The sequence below is a fragment of the Octopus sinensis genome, linkage group LG20 (assembly GCF_006345805.1).
Source record: "Octopus sinensis linkage group LG20, ASM634580v1, whole genome shotgun sequence".
Classification (NCBI taxonomy): Eukaryota; Metazoa; Mollusca; class Cephalopoda; order Octopoda; family Octopodidae; genus Octopus; species Octopus sinensis.
The window spans coordinates 30059611-30084814 of record NC_043016.1 but is presented as its reverse complement, the minus strand read 5'-3'; the positions used below and the strand labels follow the sequence as shown (position 1 = coordinate 30084814).

The following is a 25204-nucleotide window of genomic DNA, read 5'->3' as shown; positions in this document are numbered from 1 at the left end:
AGAAAATTACATATAATAGAAATATTAAAATTAAAATAACAATAAAATACTAATGATTAAGTAAAATGCAAAAAAAATAATAAAAACGTACATAATTGGTAGAATAAAAACACGGGTTTCGTGGCTATATTTAAGAAATGATTATAGTAAAAAAAAGTAGCTTATCAAACCCATGCCAGTATGCAAAGAGGGATGTAAAATTACGACAATAATGATAATAAAATGATAATAAAATATGTGCATTATTCAAGTAACTATACATTACTACACATTTCACACATGCCCCATGCAGTCCTCTACCGTTCTTAGTCGTATGCCACCACACGTCATACACGACCACAAGACCTCTGTATAAACACAAACACACATCTTATAAAATCCTCTATACTCACTTTCACATGCTAGATAATCGACACAATTACTTTTTTCTCAGGTTTGCAGTGCTACCAGAATTCACGTTAGCAGACTGAGTGGAAATAGCACTGTGAGGCCTTGTATTTGGAACTGGCTTTTTTGACTTCTCTTTCGTAGTTTTGCTCGTTACATTTTCCTTTGGTCGAGTAGCAGGGCCTTTAGCTGCTTGTTCTTTCGGTTTCCTTTCCGTACACTCAGTCCTGGGAGTTACTTCTCTGTTTTGAGAACACATTGCTTTTAACATTTTTGCCAATGCTACAGGATGCACGCCCATTTGAAGTAAATCCCATAAAATTCTGAAATTAAATAAGAAACATTATATACAACTAACAAAAAAAAAAAATAATTAAGCTTGACATTATTTTGCATATCTGGGACTAAGGGTTACTTTAACATATTTTTTTTTACATGTTATTTATTTATTTACAAACAAGCTTAAATGCTGCCCTAACAATGAGACTTTATGCATTGAGTACATATTAGATTTTACTAAACTTGAACAATATTTTTCAAGCAATGAACAATTTTCTCCAAAACAATGGTATGATTTGACTTGCAACTTACTGCAAAGCTGCATGATAAACAACAGTAACACCACCATCGCCACCACATCTGCCATACACACACCATTCAGACTTCTGACACCACCACCATCAATACTTTTGACTTCACCACCCCACCACCATCACCACTGTCTTTCACATCACTTGCTCTCACTGTCATCCCTGACTGCCTCAGCTAGCACCATCATCACCACTGCTTCCACTTCTACCACAGCTACAGTTCATACTATAACTATCATCCCATTACCATCATAAAAAGGCTAAATGTGTGTGTAAAAGAATTGTGTTCAGTTTGTTCGCTCAGTATGTTAATTCAGTATGTTGGTTTCAGTGTTCAGACCCTCTCACATACCCACTCTCTCGCTTATTATTTCTCCCACTACCACCATCAACACTACCACTTTTAATAAAAATATCATCAACTCTCCCTAAACTTCTTTGTCTCTCTTTCACTCCCTCTCTCTTTCTCTCTCTCTGTCTTTGCCACCACCCTCACTGTCTCTATGCCTACTATTATTCTTACCCCAGCATGAGCAATAGTAGAAGTGTCAATGAATAGTGAGAGAGAAGGGTTGAAATGTGACACACTGACAAACAGAAATTAGTTTTCGCATTTGTTATATTAGATATTATTTTAACTGCCATATAAGAATGGCTCTGTGTTTAAGAAGTTTGCTTTACAAGCACTTGGTTTCCATTTCAGTCCCAATGTAATACACCATATGCAAATGTCACATGACTAAGTAATGCCTTGGGAATAAATTTAGACATTGTACAATATATATATATATATATATATATATATATATATATAAAATATTATTAGAGACAAAACCACTATTTTGCAAAACAAACAAGGAAAGACTTAATCAATACATAAAATTTTAATAGTCAAAAAAACCGCCACTACAATTGTTTCTTGTCTTGATCGACAATCTTCAGGTGGACTTCCAATAAGTCAGTTTCAATTATATATATATATATATATATATATATATATATATATATATATATATATGTATATATATTGCTAAACAATGAGTCAGTGAGAATTGAGATATTATAGGGAGTAAAGTGTGTGTGGATGGATAATGGTGTGCTTGCACTTAATGATGTGGACAAGAAAGAGGTATAGAAAAGTTACTATGCAAGACTGTTGAATGTAGAGAATGAATGGGATAAAGAGAGTCTCCCTCATATGAACCCAACAGAGGGACTAACTATCCTAGTGGACAGCAGTATGGTAGATAAGGCAATTAAAACCATGAAAATCAGGAAAACCCCTGGTCCATCTGGAATCATGACTGAGATGCTCAAAATATCTGCAAAGGTAATGTATGGGCTAGTCATCTGCATAGTTAATTAGGTTATTCAGGAAGATGTAATACCCAGTGACTGGTATAGCAGCCTAATTGTTAGCTGCTACAAGGGCAAGGTGATGCTTTAGATAGAAACAATTATAGAGGCATCAAACTCCTGAAGCAGGTGATGAAAATTACAAAGAGAGTTATAGCCCAATTAATTAGGAGCAGGATTAGGCTAGATGAAATGCAGTTTGGCTTCATCCAGAGAAGAAGCACTACTGATGCTATTTTCATGGTCAGACAACTGCAAGAGAAGTACTTAGCTAAGAATGAGCCAATATACTTGGCATTTGTTGATCTAGAGAAGACCTTTGATAGAGTGCCCCGCTGTATGATATGGTGGGCACTGAGGAGGTTAGAGATAGAAGAGTGGCTGGCGAAAGCTGTACAGGCCATCTACAAAGACACTGTCAGTAAAGTGAGAGTTAACCACGAGTACAGCAAAGAATTTGGTTTACATGTAAGGGTTCATTAAGGCTCAGTCCTTAGTCCCCTCCCTTTCATCATTGTCCTCCAGGCCATAACAGAGGAATTCAAGGCTGGCAGCCCCTGAGAATTACTATATGCTGATGACCTTGCCCTCATAGCAGACTCCTTATCAGAGCTAGATGAGAAATTCCAGGTGTGGAAGCAAAACCTGGAATATAAAGGCCTTAAAGTTAACTTGGCAAATACTAAGGTCCTAGTAAGCAAGAAAACTGATAGGACTCTACTTCACTCAAGTAGGTGGCTCTGTTCAGTTTGTAGGAAAAGTATAGACAGAAACTCAATATGGTGTATCCAGTGTAAACTATGGACACACAAGAGGTGCAGCTGATCATTAGGAAAGTTGTCAAAGAAGATAGTTTTTGTATGTGGAAGATGCACAGGATCTATAAAAACTTTAGAAACTCAGGAGGTAGTAGATAATTTCTGCTTCCTAGGGGACCAAATTGATGCTGGGGGAGGATGTACAGAGTGTGTGTGATAGCTAGAATAAGAATAGGATGGAGAAAATTCAGAGAGCTGTTGCCTCTGTTGCCCACGAAAGGCTTCTGTCTCCGAGTGAAAGGAAGATTGTATGATGCATGTATACAGACAGTAATTCTACATGGTAATGAGACGAGGGCCTTGAATGCAGAGAATATGCAAAAGTTAGAAAGGAATGAGGATAGTATGCTCAGCTGGATGTGGAATGTAAGTGTACATGTTCAACAGAGTATTAGTGTTTTGAGAGAGAAGTTAGGCATAAGAGAAATTAGTTGTTGTGGGCAAAAGAGGGGACTGTGTTGGTTTGGTTATGTGATGCGGATGGACATCCACAACTTCATAAAGAAGAGCCAATCTCTCAAAATAGATGGAACATGTGGAAGTGGGAGATCCAGGAAGACATGGGATGAAATGCTGAAGAGTGACCTAAGGACGCTGAACCCTTAAGGTGAGATGACAAAGGACCAAGATGCCTGGCACCTTGCTGTACTCAAGAAGACCTGTATTCTGCAGCAGAAGTGTTAAGATTGGTCCCTCTGGTGGTGTAAAGCACTTGTGACAGCACCATGTAAAGCACCCATGCAGTGCCACATAAAAGCACCTATGCAGTGTCACATAAAAGTGCCCATGAGGTGCCATACAAAAGCATCCAGCACACTCTATGAAGTGGTTGGTGTTAGGAAGAGCATCCAGCTGTAGAAACCATGCCAAGGCAGATTGGAGTCTCGTGTAGTTTCCCAGCTTGCAAGTTCTGGTCAAACTGTCCAACCCGTGCCAGCATGGACAACAGATATTAAGTGATGATGATATATAAAAAAATATATATAAAAGCTATGTACATAAACATGCATATACATATGTGTGTGTATACACACACACACGCACACACATATACAATGGATTCGTTTCAGTTTCCATCTACCAAATCCACTCACAAGGCTTTGATTGGCCCAAGTTTGTAATAGAAGACTTGCCCAAGGTTCCACGCAGTGGGACCGAACACAGAACCATTTGGTTGGGAAAGCAGTGATATTGTTGACCTTTTTCTCTCTCAATAAATTATCTGCTGGCTCACCACATTCAAAAGCACAAGGAATAAGAGATTATTTATTTGAAAATGTCGTAAAAGTTGGTAATAGGATATGCTTGAAAGATCAGATAGAATTCCGTGAGGTAGATTTTCTACAACCAGATGTGCTTCCTACCTCCAATCTCTTACTTGTTTCTAAGCAAGGTAATATTTCCCCAAGGTCAGACATCTTCTCATGGAAAAGTGGAAAAGGACTCTGCTTGTATGATGGTGGTGCTTGTTTACAACTATAGCAAGACAAGGACACAAACAAACACATGTGTATGTATGTATGTATGTGTAAATATAATGAACAATAACAAGTACAACACAGGACACAGATCATGTCATCTAGCCAGCTGGAGACGAAGGCTAAATTACAGCAACATTCATCCTAAACCAGGACTGGCAAAAATTTTTACTCCAGGAGGAACAAGGTTCAACAAAAGCAAATATCTTAACGATTTAATGCAGTGTTTCTCAACCATTTTTATCACTGGACCCCTTTGGTTACTATTTTATTCTGGTGGGTCTCATAGCCATTTAATGTTTAAAACCTAGTTTTATAGATACTTCTTTCAAAATTCTTATTTTGTTTTTCACACATTATCTTGTGTAGGCTGAACTATGTAAGACTACAATAAATACCAATACATACATATAATGCAAAGGTTCTCAACCATTTCTTTTATCTATGGACCCTTTTGATTACTAATTTATTCCGGTGGACCCCATAACCATTCAATGTTTAAAAACTAGTTTTATAGAAATTTCTTTCAAAATTCCCATTCAACTTGTGTAGGTTGAACTATGTAAAATGTTAGAGAAAGAAACCCAGCAGTTTTTTGTAATACATGCATTTAAATCAAACTTTACATGGACACTTAAACTACTATTGTGGTTCTCCAAGTTGCTATTTTGCTAGTGTGGATCCGCATAAATCTCACATGGACTTTCATGGTGTCATATGGACCTAATAGGGAACCACTGATTTAATGGAAAGGCAAAGTATCTTAATATTAGGTCTTTATCAGAAGAAAGAGAAGGAAATGCAGAGGGAGTAAGAAATAGGAATGGTCAGTGTGAGAAAAGAAAAAGGAGGTGAAAGGTTAGAAACCAGGGCAGAATGTTGTTCCATGGGGAAAAAAAAAAACAAACAGGATAGACTCATACGGCTGGTTTTCCAGTTTCTGTGCTGTATATATTCCCCCACTGGATGGGGTGCCAATCCATTGCGGGGTTATTTGTTTTTGCCTGCTGAGTGGACAGGAGCAACGTGAAATAAAATGTTTTATTCAAGAAAATGCACCACCTGGACCAGGATTCGAAACCACATTTTTATGATCGTAAGTCCAACACATTAACCATTAAGCCATACACCTCCACAAGAGGGGAGAAGAGTTAAGATGGGGGAGAGGTGAGCATGAATAGTTGCATCTATGTCTGGAAGTGTGTATAAGGGAGAAACTGTGTGAGTATGTGAATGTTTCAGCATGGTGTATGCACAGAAGTTTTGAGATTTTTTGGAAGAGGTAGTTACAACTGTCCTAGACTATCGTAATTTTAGTATATTATTAATATACATCTAATAAGCTGCCCTGCCAACTTTTGTTATTCCAGAGTAAAGGAGATGGCTGTAAAAGCACTTTGAACATACACTACTAAACAGTGCTTAACACAGCTGACTAGTTTGCGGAATACTGTTGAGATGTCACGACAATTTGGAAGTTTACTAGGCAATAATATTTTGCATTTAACAGGGGAAAAATACTACAGAATCTTATGAAATGCTTCAAATTGCTTATGAATTAACTTGTATAATACAAGCATCTATTATTTCTTTTCTGCCCACAAGGGGCTACACACAGAGGGGACAAACAAGGACAGACAAACGGATTAAGTCGATTATATCACTGACAGTGCATAACTGGTACTTATTTAATCGACCCTGGCGGAATTTGAACTCAGAACTTAGGAGCAAAGGAAATACCGCTAAGCATTTCGCCTGGTGTACTAACGTTTCTGCCAGCTCGCCACCTTACAAGCATCCATTTCTAACTGGCACAAGAAGCTTATGGTGGTCTCCTTTTTCAACTGTGAGGGTACCATCTACATTCACTGAGTTCTCTCTGGTCAGACAGTCAACAAAGAATTACTTTGTGGAGGTTTTGAGGAAGTTCAAGAAGAGGTTTCATTGCCAAAGGCCAGAATTCTTTCATGGTGCAGGTCAATGGCACCTGCACAATGCACCAATTCACAGTTCCATCCTGGTAACCAAACTACTTGACAGAGCATCAAAATTGGCCCACTCCCTCCCATCACTCCAGCCCTTGCTCTTTGTGTCTTTCGGTTGTCCTCCAAACCGAAGGAGAACCTAAGGGGCAATTGCTTTGAAGACATTGAGAAGACAAAGGAAGTTGTGACAAGGGCCCTGGAAACCTTCACTTTGGAGGACTTCAATGGAGCCCTTCACAATGTAACTAGAGCACTACAACAAATGTATTGAAGTCAGAGGGTCCTATTTTGAAGGGGATTAGGGTTTTGTACTTCTTTGAAATTAATAAATGTCTCTCCTGGAAAAAGTCTCAAAACTTCTGGAATGCACTTTATACGTGTAGAAGTCTATACGTGTTGAAGTATAGTGGTGTATGGGATATTTGTGGGTGGTAAAAATCAAAACTGTGTCAATGAGGAGATAAGAGTGAGTGCAAGTGTGAGGGGATGACACAAACAGGCTGATATGTGAGATGATGTTGATGACACAAACAGGATGGCATAAATGTGGAGAGTATGATAAATATGTGTGTGTGTGTATATATGTATGCGTGTGTATATGTGGATGTATGGTGTGTGTTTGTGTATGTGTGTGGTGGTGTGTGTTGTGTATATATGTGTATGTGTGTTGTGTATATATGTGTATGTGTGTTGTGTGTATATGTGTGTGGTGTGTGTACATGTGTAGGTGTCGTGTGTGTATACATGTGTGTTGTGTATACACGCATGTGTGTGTTGTGTGTATACATGTGTTGTGTGGTATGTGTATATGTGTATGTGTGTTGTGTAAATGTGTGTGTATATGTGTATGCATGTGGTATGTGTATACATGTATGTTTGTGGTGTGTGTATATGTGTGTGGTGTGTGTATATGTGTGTGGTGTGTGTATATGTGTGTGGTGTGTGGTGTGTATATATGTATGTGTGTGTGTATATGTTTATGTAGGTATTGTGTGTATATATGTATGTGGGTGTTGTGTGTATATATGTATGTGGGTGTTGTGTGTATATATGTGGGTGTTGTGTGTATATATGTATGTAGGTATTGTGTATATATATGTATGTGGGTGTTGTGTGTATATATGTATGTGGGTGTTGTGTGTATATATGTATGTGGGTGTTGTGTGTATATATGTATGTGGGTGTTGTGTGTATATATGTGGGTGTTGTGTGTATATATATGTGGGTGTTGTGTGTATATATATGTATGTGGGTTTTGTGTGTATATATATGTATGTGGGTGTTGTGTGCATATATGCATGTGGGTGTTGTATGTGTATATGCGTATGTGTGTTATGTGTGTGTGTTATGTGTGTTGTGTGTGTTGTGTATGTGTGTTATGTGTGTATGTTATGTGTGTGTGTTATGTGTGTGTGTGTTATGTGTGTGTGTGTGTTATGTGTGTGTGTTGTGTGTGTGTTATGTGTGTTGTGTGTGTGTGTTATGTGTGTGTGTGTTATGTGTGTGTGTGTTATGTGTGTGTTGTGCGTGTGTGTTATGTGTGTGTGTGTGTGTGTTATGTGTGTGTGTCGTGTGTGTTATGTGTGTTATTTGTGTGTGTGTCTTAGTGGTCAGGGTATTTGGCTCATGATTGTAAGATCAAGAGTTTGATTGCCTTGAGCAAGACACTTTACTCTCACTTTGCTGCAGTCCACTCAGCTGGCAAAACTGAGTTGTACCTGTAATTCAAAGGGGCCAGCCTTGTCACATTCTGCGTCACATTGAATTTCTCTGAGAACTACGTTAAGGGTACACATGTCTGAGGAGTACTCAGCCACTTGCATGTTAATTTCACGAGCAGGCTGTTCCATTGATTGGATCAGCTGGAACACTCATCGTTGCAACCGGTGGAGTACCAATGTGTGTGTATGTGTGTGTGTGTGTGCAAATGCATACATGTGTCTATGTCCCTTTGTTGCTCCCAGGACTTTTTCAGCAGCGTTCTTAATCTGGTTACTCTGCTAATTAGGTCACCTAAGTAACAGAAGGTATCCTTTTCTACTCTAGGCACAAGGCCTGAAATATTGGGGGAGGTGGGGCAGTCGATTAGATCGACCCCAGTGCGTAACTGGTACTTTATTTATCGACCCCGAAAGGATGAAAGGTAAAGTCAACCTTGGCGGAATTTGAACTCAGAACATAAAGACAGACAAAATACCACTAAGCATTTCACCCGGCGTGCTAACGTTTCTGCCAGCTCGCTACCCTAAGTAACAGAAGATATCAACACCATCAACAGAGGCTTCTGAATATTGGAAAGAATTTATTACTTCTACACATTTTATCTTCTAACACATTACATCTTTCTTTTCTGTTACCCCGCTTACAATTCCCATATAGCTATTGTACATCTGTGTGTACGCAGTTGTGTGTGTGTGTGTATGCATGCATGCATAGAAGGTAATTTTAGCAAAAGTTGAGCAACATTTGCATTTTACTTTTATTAAATAATACTCTGCAATTTGCTTCACATCAGAGTATGTGATGGTTGGTTATTCAACAATCTGATCCACACTGAAGTATGTAAAAAAAAAAAAAAAAAAAAGGATGTAATAACAAATACTTTTAGAAGATCTGTAGGAGAGGGGGGTGGGATGCAGGATCGACAAAAGAAAACAGAAAATAGTGCTGTTAGTAAATGGAGGTTAATGGAGATTAAAGGAGGAAGAAAGACCATTGAAAATTATTGGGAAAGTTAAAAGACTCAAAGAAAACATCAGTGTTGATGAAAGAAAGAAACAATGGAAATTTGCACCTCAAAACAGAAGTAATCAAATTTTGTGCTTAATACAGCAGCTTATTATGAAGTAATTAGTACTGTCAAAGCCTCTGATATTGCTGTGGTAGAATGAAATTTACACATTGTAGCATTTTATAACAAATTATCTATATGGGCTGTTTTTCTTCATTTGCATATGTTTGCTTATAATTCAACCTCAATTACTTGTTAGTGCATGACATAGAATAAGGTCAAATTTTTATGTTTCCAATTAATTACCAAATTTCTTGTTTAATACAAGATTAAAAAAAAATTAAGATTAGAATTCTTGAGCTTCCATAAAAAAGCAATCACTAGAAATCTTTTATCTTTTACTTACTTCAGTCATTGGACTGCGGCCATGCTAGGGTACTAGCTTGGAGGGTTTTAGTCGAACAAATTGATCCCAGGAATTTTTTTTTCAAGCCTAGTACTTATTCTATTGGTCTCTTTTGCCAAACAACTAAGTTATGAGGATGTAAATACACCAACACTGGTGTATTTAGTCCCAGGAGGCAATGTCCCCTGGGGCTAAATTACAGCAACATTTATCCTAGACCAGGACTACCATGTTATGTTGGCAAACAATCTTTACTACAAAGTACTGTTGCTGAATATCTCACACTGTGAGATTTAAAAATAGTAATTTACACTAACACTGGCTGTCAAGCAATGGGGGGGGGAGCAAATACAGACACAAAGACACACACACACATATAGTTATACAATAAGCTTCTTTCAGTTTCCATCTACCAAGCCTACTCACAAGGCTTTGGTTGACCCAAGGCTATAGTAGAAAACATTTGTCTAGGTTTCACAAAGTGGGACTGAACCCAGAAACATGTGGTTGGGAAGCAAACTTCTTACCACACAGCCATACCTGCACCTGTGTGAGGAGAAAAATTCCTTCATGGTTCATGGTTCCAGTCCAGTAACTCTCAACCATTTTTTGCATATGGACCCCCTTTGATTCCTATTTTATTCAACAAGACCCCTAACAGCCATTCAATGTGTATAAAAGACATCCTATGATGATTTTATAATTTGATTATTATTAAGAAATGTTTAACAAAATTTTTGAAATATTTTGTGTATTGTAGAAATATAGACAGTTTATTGCACATAAATTTTAACAACAAAATCTTATATGGACTGCTAAAGGTCATATTGACCTCAGCTGAGAACCACCTTAAAAAGAAGCAAAACAGCAAAAGATATTTTGGATCATCTTTTAGAGGGCTGTGAAGGCACATGGTCTAATAGTTAGGAGTGCTCAATTGTAGATCATATGATGATGGATTCAATTCCTAGAGAGCATGGCACATTTGTCCTTGAACAAGATACTTAATTCTTCTCTGTAACTCCAGTCTACTCAAATAAAAAAATTAGTACAAGCCAAACACTAGTGTAGCATTTTAACCACTCTGTCACGTTCTCAATGTTTCACTCACTGGGTCCAGGGAGGTAGTGACAAGATTGTGTCAAGACTACATAGTCACCTAAAGCACTTAAACAAAAGCATGGTGCAGTAATACCTTTACAAGACTCCGGGTTTATGGGTTTTATTTTTCAAGCACAAGACCCAAAATTTGAACAAAGTGCAAAAGTTTCTACTACCTTAACAAATGCTTCTGTGTGTTACTGTGAAATTTATAGAGAGTAAAGAAAAGCTGCTTCTAAGCAAACAACTCTCATCATCATGATCATCATTTAACGTCCGCTTTCCATGCGGACGTGGGTTCGACGATTTTGACTGAGATGGCTGCACCAGGCTCCAATCTTGATTTGGCAGAGATTCTACAGCTGAATGCTCTTCCTAACGCCAACCACTCCGAGAGTTCTAGTGGGTGCTTTTTAGATGCTACTAGCACGGGAAGCAGTCAGGCGGTACTGGCAACAACCTCGCTCGAATCTTTTTACACATGCCACTAGCACAGGTGCCAGTAAAGTGACTGAATGCTTGTGAATCAGCAATCAAGTGTACAAGTGATAGTGTGCGCAAGTCTAGTGCAAGTGAAAGTGATTCAGAAAACAATTATAATAATAATGTTTTTTATCATAAATCATCATCATCGTTTAACATCCGTTTTCCGTGCTAGCATGGGTTGGACAGTTCGACCGGGGTCTGGGAAGCCAGGAGGCTGCACCAGGCTCCAGTCTGATCTGGCAGAGTTTCTACACCTGGATGCCCTTCCTAACGCCAACCACTCCGTTCTTGACATTGTTTTTACTTTACCTAAAATATTCTTTACATTCTACTGTTGTTTTATTGCCATTTATTTAAGAGAGTTATAAATTTTATTGCTAAAATATTTTTCTGGGAACAAATTACAATTTATAATATTGCTATGGAGAATTATTGCCCTTCTTTACAAGAAGTCTCCAGGAACAAATTTAACTCATATATCAAGACATTACTGTACATGTTTACACACTTGTGAACAATGGCTATGGATTTTTTTTTTTCCTGGGATACTCACTGAATTTTGAAATATGATTAAAAAGTCTTTTCCATCAAGTCACATCCTATATGTTAAAAAAAGGACATGTTACATAAGGTGACCCTTGGTTCATAATTCATAGAAAAAAAAACACAAAATAGTGATGATGAAGTGTCTGGCCTTGGACTACTCGACAACAATTAATACAAACACAAGATTGAAATATATTGTTAATATGACAGGCTCCTATTCTCTTTCAGCCTTTGACATCTTATGCATCAGCACAACACTAAAGAACAACCGTATCTCAAAGTCATTGCCTGAAACTCCTTAGGAAGCTTACAGTAAAAATTCTAAATAGCTGTTGTTCACTACCACCTGACAACAGACATCCTCCCAACAGCAATGTTCTTGGATACAAAGCCACAGTAGAAAGTCCCAATGAGACTCACCAAAATTATGAAAAAAAAACGAGCCTATTAGCAACAGACCAAAAGTATTCACTCCACTAATGATGGTATCAGACTGTGAGCACTGCTGGTCTGTCAAGATTGTTGTGGCAGCAAGCTGGCAGAGACGTTAGCATGCCGGGCGAAATGCTTAGCAGTATTTTGTCTGTCGTTACATTCTGAGTTCAAATTCCGCCGAGGTCGACTTTGCCTTTCATCCTTTCACGGTTGATTAAATAAGTACCAGTTATGCACTGGGGTCAATATAATCGACTTAATCCATCTGTCTGTCTTTGTTTGTCCTCTCTGTGTTTAGCCCCTTGTGGGTAGTAAAGAAATAGGTATTTCATCTGCTGCTACGTTCTGAGTTCAAATTCCACCGAGGTCGACTTAGCCTTTCATCCTTTCGGGGTCAATTAAATAAGTACCAGTTACGCACTGGGGTCAATGTAATCGATTTAATCCCTTTGTCTGTCCTTGTTTGTCCCCTCTATGTTTAGCCCCTTGTGCACAATAAAGAAATAAGATTGTTGTTAGACTGACAATCTTGACAGGCAGTTCAGAATCAGAAATAGTGCAAAATAATGGTTTCAAATTTTGGCACAAGACCAAAATTTGAATTACAATGACTACATTGACCCCAGTGCTCAATTGGTACTTATTTCATGGAACCCAGAAATGATGACAGGTAAAGTCAACTGTGGAAGAATTTGAACTCAGAACATAAAGACAGACAAAATAGTGTTAAGCATTTCGCTCATTGTGCTAACAATTCTGCCAGCTTGCCGCCTTTTGATAGTGAAAAATATTGATGACTAAAGAACTGAAGAAGACTTCTTTAGTCTTGAGAGTTACAAGATGATCTCACCAGTGCTGAAGCTAATAAAAATTTTTTTAAAAATTGCATCCTATACACTCAGTGAAATGGTTGGCATTATGAAGGTTAACAAGGCCACGAGCTGACAGAACTATCAGCATGTAGGGCAAAATGCTTAGCATCATTTCATCTGTCTTTCAGTTCTGAGTTCAATTTCTGTCAAGGTCGACTTTGCCTTTCATCCTTCCAGGGGTCAATAAGATAAGTACCAACTGAACACTGAGGTCGATGTGCTCAACTTAACCCTCCCTGAAATTAGTTGTAGAGATAGGGAGAGAGGTGGTGGGGTAGGGAGGAGAGGTAGGGAGTTAGGTAAGAGTGTGGGGAGAGATCATGATGAGGATGTGTCAGGGTGTATCCTCATGTTACAGAGAGGTGTATACAAGTGAATCGGTAAAAGGGGTTGGATAGAGATGAGAGGGTAAGCTATCAAGTAAGTTCACCGGGAGGTGGAAGGGAATGCAGTGAGTGTACACTGGTAGTAGGAGGACTATCAGGAAGATATGTGTGGGGGGGGGGGGATATTAGTACTACAAAGAGACTGCTTTTGTTTAATAGTTGGTTGTTTAATACTTGTTTTGTTTAATAGTGGTTGTGGGTTGTGTAGATGACACATTTAGTACAAATTTTAAACTCACTCATTAACCCTTAGCCCCAATAGCATTCAGATTACTTTATCAGATGCATGCATTATCTTGTTTCAATGATCTGATAGTTTACTTCTAGAATGAGACATTGTTGGGTAGGTTTGAGAGGCTCAACCTGGCTGGTTTGAGCACAAAGCAAGTAAAATATTTGGGCTGGATCTGGCCAGTTTAAGTGCTGAAGGGTTAAACGGTGTGAAAGGGTTGCATGAATGTAAGTGCCAAATGAGCAGAATACAAAAAAAAATCTCGTTTTCTTAAGGATAATTTTTATTACTTATTTTCACTTTACATCAACATCAAAATAAAAATCAAATGGAAATTGTGGTTGTGATACCTGTGCTGGTGGCACATAAAAAGCACCATCCAAACATGGCCGATGCCAGCGCCACCTTAACTGCCTTCCATGCCGATGGCACATAAAAAGCACCAACTGATTGTGGGATAGTGGCCATTGCCAGCCTTCCTTGGCACCTGTGCCGGTGGCATGAAAAAGCACCCATAAAACTCACAGAGTGGTTGGCATTAGGAAGAGCATCCAGCTGTGGAAACACTGCTAGACCAGACTGGAGCGTGGTGCAGCCTCCTGGCTTCCCAGACCCCGGTCAAACCGTCCAACCCATGCTAGCATGGAAAACAGGTGTTAAACGATAATGATGATGATGATAAGTACAAAAGCTATAATAATTGTTAGTACCTTACACATAAACATTTACAATCTCATTATTGGAAAGTGTCCTAAAATATTCAATTTCCTTTGATGATGGCTGTCTCTATATAAAATTTTTGAAACATCAACTAATGGTGTCCACTATTTAAAGGTTGAATGATTTTTCACAATGTTACAATTGTAATTCAACTGTAATTTTAAAAAACTAAGACATAACTGTGATAATAGGTAGACACTCATATTCACATGATATTCTTTCATATAGTGTCACTGGAACTTTATGGTCTAAATCAGTGGTTCGCAACCAGGATCCATATGGCCCTTTGGGGTGAATACTCTCTTTTTTTTTTTTACTCTTTTACTTGTTTCAGTCATTTGGCTGTGGCCATGCTGGAGCACTGCCTTTAGTCGAGCAAATCAACCCCAGGACTTATTCTTTGTAAGCCTAGTACTTATTCTATTGGTCTCTTTTGCTGAACCGCTAAGTTATGGGGACATAAACACACCAACATCGGTTGTCAAGCGATGTTGGGGGGACAAACACAGACACACAAACACACACACAATATATATATATATATATATATATATTATATATATATACGACGGGCTTCTTTCAGTTTCTGTCTACCAAATTCACTCACAAGGCTTTGGTCAGCCTGAGGCTATAGTAAAAGACACTTGTCTAAGGTGTCACATAATGGGACTGAACCCGGAACCATGTGGTTTGGTAAGCAAGCTACTTTCCACACAGCCATTCCTGCGTCATATAAGATTTCGTTGTTAAAATTTGTCATAAAATTGGTTGTACTTCTACAATACAAAAACTATTTTAATATTTTTTAGACGATGCCTAATAATACTTAGTTATTAAAAAGTTATATGATTCTTTTAAACATTAAATGATTAAGAGGGTCCAGTAGAGTAAAATAAGAATCAAAGGGGTCCACAGGAAAAAAATGGCTGAGAAACAGTGGTCTAAATTATACATGCTCATGCAAACAAACACACACAAACATGCACATTATATATATAAGACCGGAGCCTGGTGCAGCCTTCTGGCTTCCCAGATCCCCGGTCGAACTGTCCAACCCATGCTAGCATGGAGAACGGACGTTAAACGATGATGATGATGATGATATATATATTATAATATTATACAAAATGTTTCACATAAACCCGAAGTTTCTACCTTTAAAAACAAGGAATTACAACCTTTTTACTTGTGTGATTTTTTTGCTACCCAGGTAACTATTATTTTTTCCGTGTTAATTGTTAACAAGGGAAAAATACACCCATCTATTTATTTATCTATATATATATATATATATATATTATATATATATATATATATATATATATATATAAAGAGGGAAAGAGAGAGAAATAGGGGGGAGAAAGAAAGATGTTTTATTTAAAACATTACCTCTACTGGTGACAAAGGGCCTCTGCTCAGAGTAAAAGGTAGACAGTATGACGCATGTGTATGAACAGCCATGCTACATGGCAGTGAAACATGGGCCGTGACTGCTGAGGACATGCGTAAGCACGCATGGAATGAAGCCAGTATGCTCTGATGGATGTGTAGTATCAGTGTGCATACATGACAGAGTGTAAGTACCTTGAGAGTAAAGTTGGACCTAGATGTGGTGTGCAAGAGAGATGACTGCGCTGGTATGGTCATGTGGCGAGAATGGATGAGGATAGCTGTGTGAAAAAGTACTACACCCTAGCAGTTGAGGGAACCTGTGGAAGAGGTTGACCCAGGAAGACCTTGGATGAAGTGGTAAAGCACGACCTTCAAACACTAGGCCTCACTGAGGCAATAACTAGTGACTGAGACCTTTGGAAATATGCTGTGCTTGAGAAGACTCGGCAAGCCAAGAGAGAGCATAACCTTGTGGCCTATGCCAGGGGTATAACCAGCCCACTTATACGTACCTTTCTTTCATTAAACACTAAACTCTGCTTGCGAAGACCTGTTGAGGCAAGTGAAATCGAAATCAAATTCAACGACTGGCATCTGTGCTAGTGGAGCACTAAGAACACCATCCGAGCATGATTGTTGCCAGAGCAGGTAACTAGCTTCCGTGCCGGTGGCACGTAAAAAGCACCATTCGAGCATAAGCGAGGTCATTGCCAGTGCCGCTGGACTGGCTACTGTGCAGGTGGCACATAAAAAACACCATTTGAGGGTGGCCATTGCCAGTACCGCCTGACCGGCCCTCATGCCGGTGGCATGTAAAAGCACCCACTATACTCTCAGAGTGGTTGGCATTATGAAGGGCATCCAACTGTAGAAACTCTGCCAGATCAGATTGGAGCCTGGTGCAGCCATCTGGTTCGCCAGTCCTCAGTCAAATCATCCAACCCATGCTAACATGGAAAGCAGATGTTAAACGATGATGATGATGATGATGATGATGACTGTGTTCTCATTTATCTTTTTCAATCAGAGTTTTTTCTTATTTTATACAAGTTACTTGCATTTTCTTTAAAACAGAACAATTTCAGTTTCATCTTCACGATGAAGTGATATTTTTGTGTATTGCAGCAGGAGGTGTTTTTGACATTTTTATGACCAAATACATTTCAGTGATACAGAATAAACTGTTAAAATTAACCCTTTAGCATTTAAACTGGCCATATCTGGCCTAAATATTCTACCTGTTTTATGTTCAAACCAACTAGATCCTGCCTCTCATACGCACCTTAAAATGTTACTCTAAAAATAAGCAATCACACTATTGAAATCTCAAAGCTACAAGTCAAGACATGATTAACTGAAAGCAATATGAATAAATAAGCATTCCATTTGACAGAATAATCCAAACGCCAAAGGGTTAAATGTCTAACAATGCCAAATTAGGAATAAAAAGATGTTGGGAAAAGAGAAAATAAGACTTACTGGAAAATCTTTGGATTCATTTTGACACCAGCATAACATGCTAAATCTGCTAGGTCAGAACTTGGTTTATGTAGAGTAGGAGCTAATGTTGATTTTTTACCATATTTTACAGACCTGAAAAAGATAAAATCTTGTTTTACAGTCCGAAAAAAAAAAATTTGATACAATTTCATTCAATTTTAAGAAAGCAGTCACAAACTATAATTATATTTTGGAGAAGATCTTTAATTATAGTCCTTATAATTCTTCCTCAAAAGAAAATAATTTATCAAATAACAAAAAGAAAGAAAAGAAAAAAAAATTATTTACATGAAATTTAATTTTAAGGAAAGCTTACAATATGAAAGAATATATAATTCATTGATTCCTTATATTTCAAGTAACATACCTAACCACAAAGGGAAATAGTTTAAAAAATATCACTAAAAGTGCCATCAATGTTTTATTCTTTGTTGCTATAAAATTCTATAATATCGTTATGTCTCAAGCAAACAACCAGCACTCCTCTACTATTTACATTATGTTTTTTTTTTTCAAAATTAATACTGGAAGTATTAACAACTTTAAAGTTTTTATAACTATAAAGTTATAAAAACATTTAAAAGCTTGCATGACTTGAAAAATTTCCCTGAATAAGAAATGGTTATCGATAGTCCACATCACTGAATAAAGACTCATATGGCTGGTTTCCAAGTTTTTCTGCCCTATATACTCCTCCCTGGATGGGACACTAGTCCATCACAAGATTTAATTACTTTTACTAGTTGAGTGGATGGAGCAACATGAAATTAAGTGTTTTTTGCAGTCCAGGAATCAAAACCACAATCTTATGATGATAAACCCCACACCCTAACCACTAAGTTATGCACCTCCCTGAAAAAAAAAATACATAATGAAAGTCGTAAACAACAGCAGCAAACATTCACACAGAGATATTATTACTGTGAAGTATGATTATGAAAATAACTACAATTATTAAAATCATGTAATAACTTGTTGCATGCTAAAAAGATTGTGGTAATTGCTACTCTGTGACCTCAGTCACATAAATATTCTTTTCTACTCTAGGCACAAGCCCTCGAAATTTTGAGGGGAAGGGGCCTGTCAATTAGATCAACCCCAGCACACAACTGGTACTTATTTATCGACCCTGAAAGGATGAAAGGCAAAGTCAACCTCAGCGGAATTTGATGTAATAACAAATATTGTTTCTTTAATGCATGTTACAAGCAAAAAAACAACCATAACTTATGATATCCTTCAACATACCAGGCTGCTAATTTCAAATACGTAAAATGCAACCAAAACTTGGCAATCAATCACCAAGAACTTTCCTACAGTCAACAATGTACTGAATTTTTTAAAACCATTATAGCCAAAATATCCCAGCTATGCTGTGAGTCTTTAATTATATATATCATTATGAAATTGGTGTCATTTACAGTTTATTACCAATCTCACATTTTTATGTTCAAGACAAGAGTCTGTTAAAGCCAAATTATCAAATCATATTTTTAAACACCTTTGCTTTGTTAATTATATAATAACAGAAGTTGAAGTAGCAACAATAATCCTTTTTACAAGGGTCAGCTGAAAAGTTCATAAGTTGACTAACATACTCTCATGGAATATGACCAAATGTGGTGTAGGATTTCTTCCTCTTTGTTTTAAAAATGTATACATAAGGAAACAAGAAAAGCATCCAAACAATATATATAACTCTTTATTTCGGGTAAATGTGAAATGTACATTTTGGTCAGTCAGCAACCACACAGAAAATCTGGAGTTAATTAAAACACGTCTACAGTGTTCAACGGCCGCGTCCCGAGTCTCTGACACAAGCAAGGAACGCGACAGAACTTTTTCCGTCAGTCTTTTAGCGCATGTGCATGAGGGAACCTTCGCAAGCCTTCTAGAAGATTCCAACCCGCACGCGCGCACTGAAGACTGTCAAGATGACGTCACTACAGAGGTTTATTTTTCAACATTGTCCGCCTTGTGGTCCACACACTTCACCCATAAGTGTTGCTGTGCTTGGATCCCATTGGGGAAGAAGCTTCCATCCTGTTGTTCAAAAAAGTCATCAACAGTAGACAGCACGTCATCATCATTGCAATACTGGTTCCCAGCCAAATGCTTTTTCATGCTGAGGAACAGATAAAAGTTAAGTGGAGCCAAATTAGGAGAATAGGGAGGCTGATCAACCAGTTCAAAGCCAGTCATGCACAGCAGACATTGAAATCAAAGATCTGTGTGCTGGAGTATCGTCCTAATGAAACAAAACCTTTTTCATCAGTTTTCCTGGGTGTTTGATCTTCATAGCCTTTCATAACTGTCTCAGCAAGTTAGCATAGTACTCTCCATTGAGGGTGTGACTCTTCTGAAGATAGTTAATAAACACAATGCCTTTTGCATCACAAAAAACTGAGGCCATCATTTTTCCTGCATATGAAACAACCTTGGTCTTCTCTGGAGCAGGTGAGGAGGAGTGTTTCCACTGCATAAATTCTCTCTTTGTCTCTAGCTCGAAGTAATGAACTCATCTTGGGTTAGGAAACGTTCGGCTGGATCAGCCTGACACAATATCAGATTTTCCTGTGAAGAGATCAGCTTGGTGTGCTTTTGATCAAGTGTCAAAAGACTGAGCAGAAACTGTCATCATGTCAAGTTCATTGTGCAGAATATTCTTAACTCTCTCACAGGATATGTTAATAGCATTGGCTATTTGATTTATAGCCAATCACCTGTCATCTATCACCATGTGGTGAACATGATAAATGTTTTCCTCAGTGTGTGGCAGTCACTGAATGTCCAGACCTTGGATCATCTTCAAGACTCTTTTCCTCTCCTAAATTCATCTGCCCACTTTTTTATAGTTGATAAAGCTGGAGCATCATCCCTTAATGTAGCAACCAAGTCAGCATGAATGTCTTTTGGTGCTAAACTCTTTTTCTGCAGGGACTTGATAACACCACAGTCCATTTACACATTGCCCATTTACAAGAGTAGTCAATACCAGTTAATTTTGAAGTCTTCTTTGAACAGTCAGATGTCAGTTTATCTGGAAAGAAACAATGCAGTTATTAATAAGAAGTGTTAAAATTAATGCATGCAAGATTCCTCAGCTCTAGCATCACTCCTTGATAATCAACCTATAAACATTTCAGTCCACCTTTGTATTGGGTTGTCCGGAAAGTTCATGCCAATTATTAAAGGAAAGAAAAAGGTCAATAAATACTTGCCATTACATTTTTAATCAACCAAATATGAACCATTTTGTTGCACAATGCATCTCCATCTTTCCTTTAACTTGAAATGACTCTCTTCCCAGAACTGAGGTGGTTTCATGGCAAAGAATTCATCAAGGTTTCTTTTTATGTCATCCAAGGAATTGAAATTTTTACCATTAAGACTATTCTGCAGAGACCTGAATATGTAGAAACCCGAAGGAGCAACATCTGGTGAATATGGAGAGTGGGGTAACACATCCCAGCCGAGCTGCAGCAATTTTTGTCTGGTTCCCAAAGCATCAAGTGCCGAAAATGAACTTTCTTATCTTCCATTTTAAAAGTTTAGAGAATTAACACAGGTTATAGGAACATAAACCTTCTTCCACGGAAAGATAGCTTTAGCTGTGCTCTAAATTGAGGTGTAGGCAAATCCTATTTTATGGATTCAACCATGTTCTAAAATAAGTTGAAAGGCAAGCTACTATAAATCGGCACAAACTTTCCAGACAACCCAATATTATAGGCATAAAGCCTGATTTTTTATTCTTCTTTTGATGGGATAGGGCTTACTGATTATATTGACCCCATTGCTCAAATGATACTTATTTTATTGATCCTCAAAAGGATGAAAGGCAAAATCAACTTCTGCAGAAAGTAAAGAAGGATGAAATGCTACCAATCATTTTATTTGGCATGCTAATAACTCTGCCAGTTCACCACCTTATCAGTAGTAACAATAATGCTCTCTACTATAAGCATGTGGAAGCACATGGCCGAGTGCTTAGAGCAGCAGACTCACAGTTGAGGGATTGTGGGTTCAAATCTCATACCAGGCAATGTGTATGTTTATGAGCAAAACACCTAAGCTCCACGTGGCTCCAGCAGAAGGTAATGGCGAACTTCTGCTGACTCTTTTGCCACAACTTTCTCTCACTCTTTCATCCGGCATCTAGCAGCTCACCTGCAAAAAACTGATGTCCCATCCAGGTGAGGAACCTATAAGCCAAAGAAACTGGGATAATGGCCCTTATGAGCCAGGTATGGCTCGAGAAGGAACAAACAACTACTAGAAGCATATGGCCTGAAATTTTGAGCAAGGGGACTAGTCAATTATAATAACCCCAGTATTTAACTGGTACTTATTTTATCAATTCCCCACCACCACCACTTCAAAAAAAAAAAAAGGATGAAAGACAAAGCTGACCTCAGTGGCATTTGAATTTATTTACTCTTTTCAATATCTAATTTTTTTAAAAAAATACTTTTATTGAAATTTCATTTTTGAACTTTATTTTATCTTTATTTTTTAACTTTATTGCACAGTTTTAACTTTATTAACTTTAGAAATTAATTACAATGATTAATCATTAAAAAAAAAAATGTTTTATCTTTAGTTTTAACCTTTAAACTAATTTTTTTTTGCCAAAGAATTGCCTTATTTATAACATGAAGACAGACAAAACGTCACTAAGCATTTTGTCCAACTTGCTAATGATCCTGCCAGCTCACCACCTAAGCAGCAGCAATAGCAATAATAACAGTTTCTAATTTAGGTACAGGAACAGCAATTGCAAGGGAAGGGGGTTAATTGATACTACTGACTCCACAAAGGAGTGGCTGTGTGGTAAGTAGCTTGCTTATGAACCACATGGTTCCAGGTTCAGTCCCACTGCATGGTACCTTGGGCAAGTGTCTTCTACTATAGCCTCGGGCTGACCAAAGCCTTGTGAGTGGATTTGGTAGACAGAAACTGAAAGAAGCCCGTCGCATATATGTATGTATGTGTGTGTGTGTGTATTGTTTGTGTGTGTTTGTTTCCCCCAACATTGCTTGACAACTGATGCTGGTGTGTTTACGTCCCCATGACTTAGTGGTTCGGCAAAAGAGACCAATAGAATAAGTACTAGGCTTACAAAGAATAAGTCCTGGGATTGATTTGTTTGACTAAAGGTGATGCTCCAGCATGGCCACAGTCAAATGGCTGAAACAAGTAAAAGAGTAAAAGAGTGCAACAATGTGCCAGTGTATTAAGAGAGAAGTTAGGCATAAGAGGAATTAAATGCAGTATGCAAGAGAGAAGACTGTGTCCGTTTAGACATGAGGTGTCCAAAAAGAAGTGCCATTCACCCAAAGTGGTTAGAACTTGTGGAAGAGGGAGATTCAAGAAGACAAGGGACAGAGTCCTGAAGGATGACCTCATAACACTGAACCTTTTGGACAAGACGACAAAGAACCAAAATCCCTCAGGCTAAAGCAAAAATGGCTACAATTTGCTGGCCACTATCATCAAGCAGAGAAGGAGGCTATCTCATCCCTGCTTCTATGCCATCCATCTGGAAGTGTTTTCTCCAGGAAACTGACATTTCTAGATACTATATCTCGGGACTCAGGGCTGGATATGAGAGATCTGAACACAGAAATGCAGGTCTGCGTAGTGTGGAAGGGGATTGTCAATGGAGTTCTGACCAACCATAGGTTGGTCAAACGATGATGAAGGCTGCAGTGGATTGGCCTGCAAAAATCCTGTACATAAAATCTCCCGTGTTGATGTCATGTTAAAAGCATCCAGCTGTAGAAACCATAGCAAATCAGATAGGAACCTGGAACTGCTCTCCAGCTTGCCAGCTACAGTCAAAACCATGCCAGTATAGAAAACAGATATTAAAGAATGGTGATAAAGATGAAGAAGATGAAGAAGATGAAGATGATGAAGATGATGAAGAAGATGATGAAGATGAAGAAGATGAAGATGATGATGAAAAAGATGATGACGAAGATGATGATGAAGGAGGATGATGATGAAGAAGGATGAAGATGAAGATGATGATGAAGATGATGATGATGAAGATGATGATGATGAAGATGATGAAGATGATGATGATGAAGATGATGAAGATGATGAAGATGATGATGATGATGAAGATGATGAAGATGATGAAGATGATGATGATGAAGATGATGAAGGTGATGAAGATGATGATGATGATGATGAGACTGAAAGGCAAAGCTGACCTTGGAGGAATTTAAACTCAGAATCAGTGCAAATATCACTGAGTACTCTTATCCAGTGCTGTAATGATTCTGTTAATCTACCAATATTGATTTCTGATTTAGAGACACAATGTCACCAATTCTGAGAGGAAGAGTTACTTGATAACCCCTACCTCAGTACTTCACCAATAATTATTTTATTGACCACCAGAGAGATGAAAGGCAAAGCTGAATTCAGCAGGATTTGAACTTAAACCTACAGAAACAGAAGAAATACAGAAAGGCATTTCTTCCAATGCCCCAGCAATTCTTCCAAGTTGCCACCCTAATTAATTTGCCACAAGGTCAAAGAATGGTGGAACTTAGAAGACAGATTACAGAAATTGCATGTATAGAATGTGGTATGTAAAAACAAGTCATCATTGTTGTTTAAGATCTGTTTTCCATGCTGACATGGATTAGACAGTTTGACCAGAATTGGCAAGCCGGGATGGGGGACGGGGGGCTTGGCTGCACCAGACTGGTCTGATTTAGCATGGTTTCTACAGCTGGATGCTCTTCTTAATGCTAACCACTTTACAGAGTGGGCGCTTTTATATGGTACTGCATGGCCACTTTTATGTGGCACCATACAGGTACTTTTACGTGGCACCACACGGGCACTTTTAAATGGCACATCCATGAGTGCGTTACCCCACTAGCAGGGTCAATCTTAACACTTCTGCTGTGAGGTACAGATTTTCCTGAGTACAGTCCTTTGTCATCTTGCCTGAAAGGTTCAGCTTCCTAAGGCCATTCTTCAGTACTTCCACCCATGTCTTCCTGTGTTTCCAGCATACCAGAAATATAAATGCCCCAGCAGGGCACCAACCACCTGGGGGTCAAACTAGGAACCCTATAGATTCAAAATTTCAACAACAGGCATAGCTGTGTGATAAGAAGTTTGCTTCCCAACCACATGGCTCTGGGTTCAGGCCCACTGTGCAACACTATGGGCAAGTGTCTTGGATGAGCCACATTTTTGTATGGATTTGGTAGATGGAAACTGAAAGAATCTTGTTGTGTCTATGTATGTATATATATATCATCATCATCATCATTCATTTAACGTCCACTTTCCATGCTAGCATGGGTTGGACGATTTGACTAAGGACTGGCGAACCAGATGGCTGCACCAGGCTCCAATCTGATTTAGCAGAGTTTCTACAGCTGGATACCCTTAGTAACGCCAACCACTCCGGGAGTGGTTGGCATTTATATATATCATCATCATCATCATCATCGTTTAACGTCCGTTCTCCATGCAAGCATGGGTTGGACGGTTCGACCGGGGATCTGGGAAGCCAGAAGGCTGCACCAGGCTCCAGTCTTATCTGGCAATGTTTCTACAGCTGGATGCCCTTCCTAACGCCAACCATGGGTTGGATGGTTTGACAGGAACTGGTTAGGCAGAAGACTGCACCATGCTTTGCAGTCTGTTTTGGCATGGCTTTTACAGCTAGATGCCCTTCCTAATGCCAACCACTTTACAGTGTGGATTGGATGCTTTTTACGTGACACCAGCAGTGGCAAGACAAAGAGCC

At 38.4% G+C, this 25204-nt stretch overlaps 1 protein-coding gene across 1 annotated transcript in view; it reads right to left on the bottom strand.

Moving 5' to 3' along the window:
* The window catches only part of LOC115222576 (mitotic-spindle organizing protein 2), a 66528-nt gene that overhangs the window by 22984 nt on the left and 18340 nt on the right, over positions 1-25204 (bottom strand). The window contains exons 2-3 of the mRNA XM_029792854.2: positions 17401-17514; positions 393-710 (exon numbers count right to left, since the gene is read on the bottom strand). Of these exons, the coding sequence (XP_029648714.1) occupies positions 419-710; positions 17401-17514 (406 nt within the window). The 3' untranslated portion in view covers positions 393-418. The remainder of the gene's footprint in view (positions 1-392; positions 711-17400; positions 17515-25204) is intronic.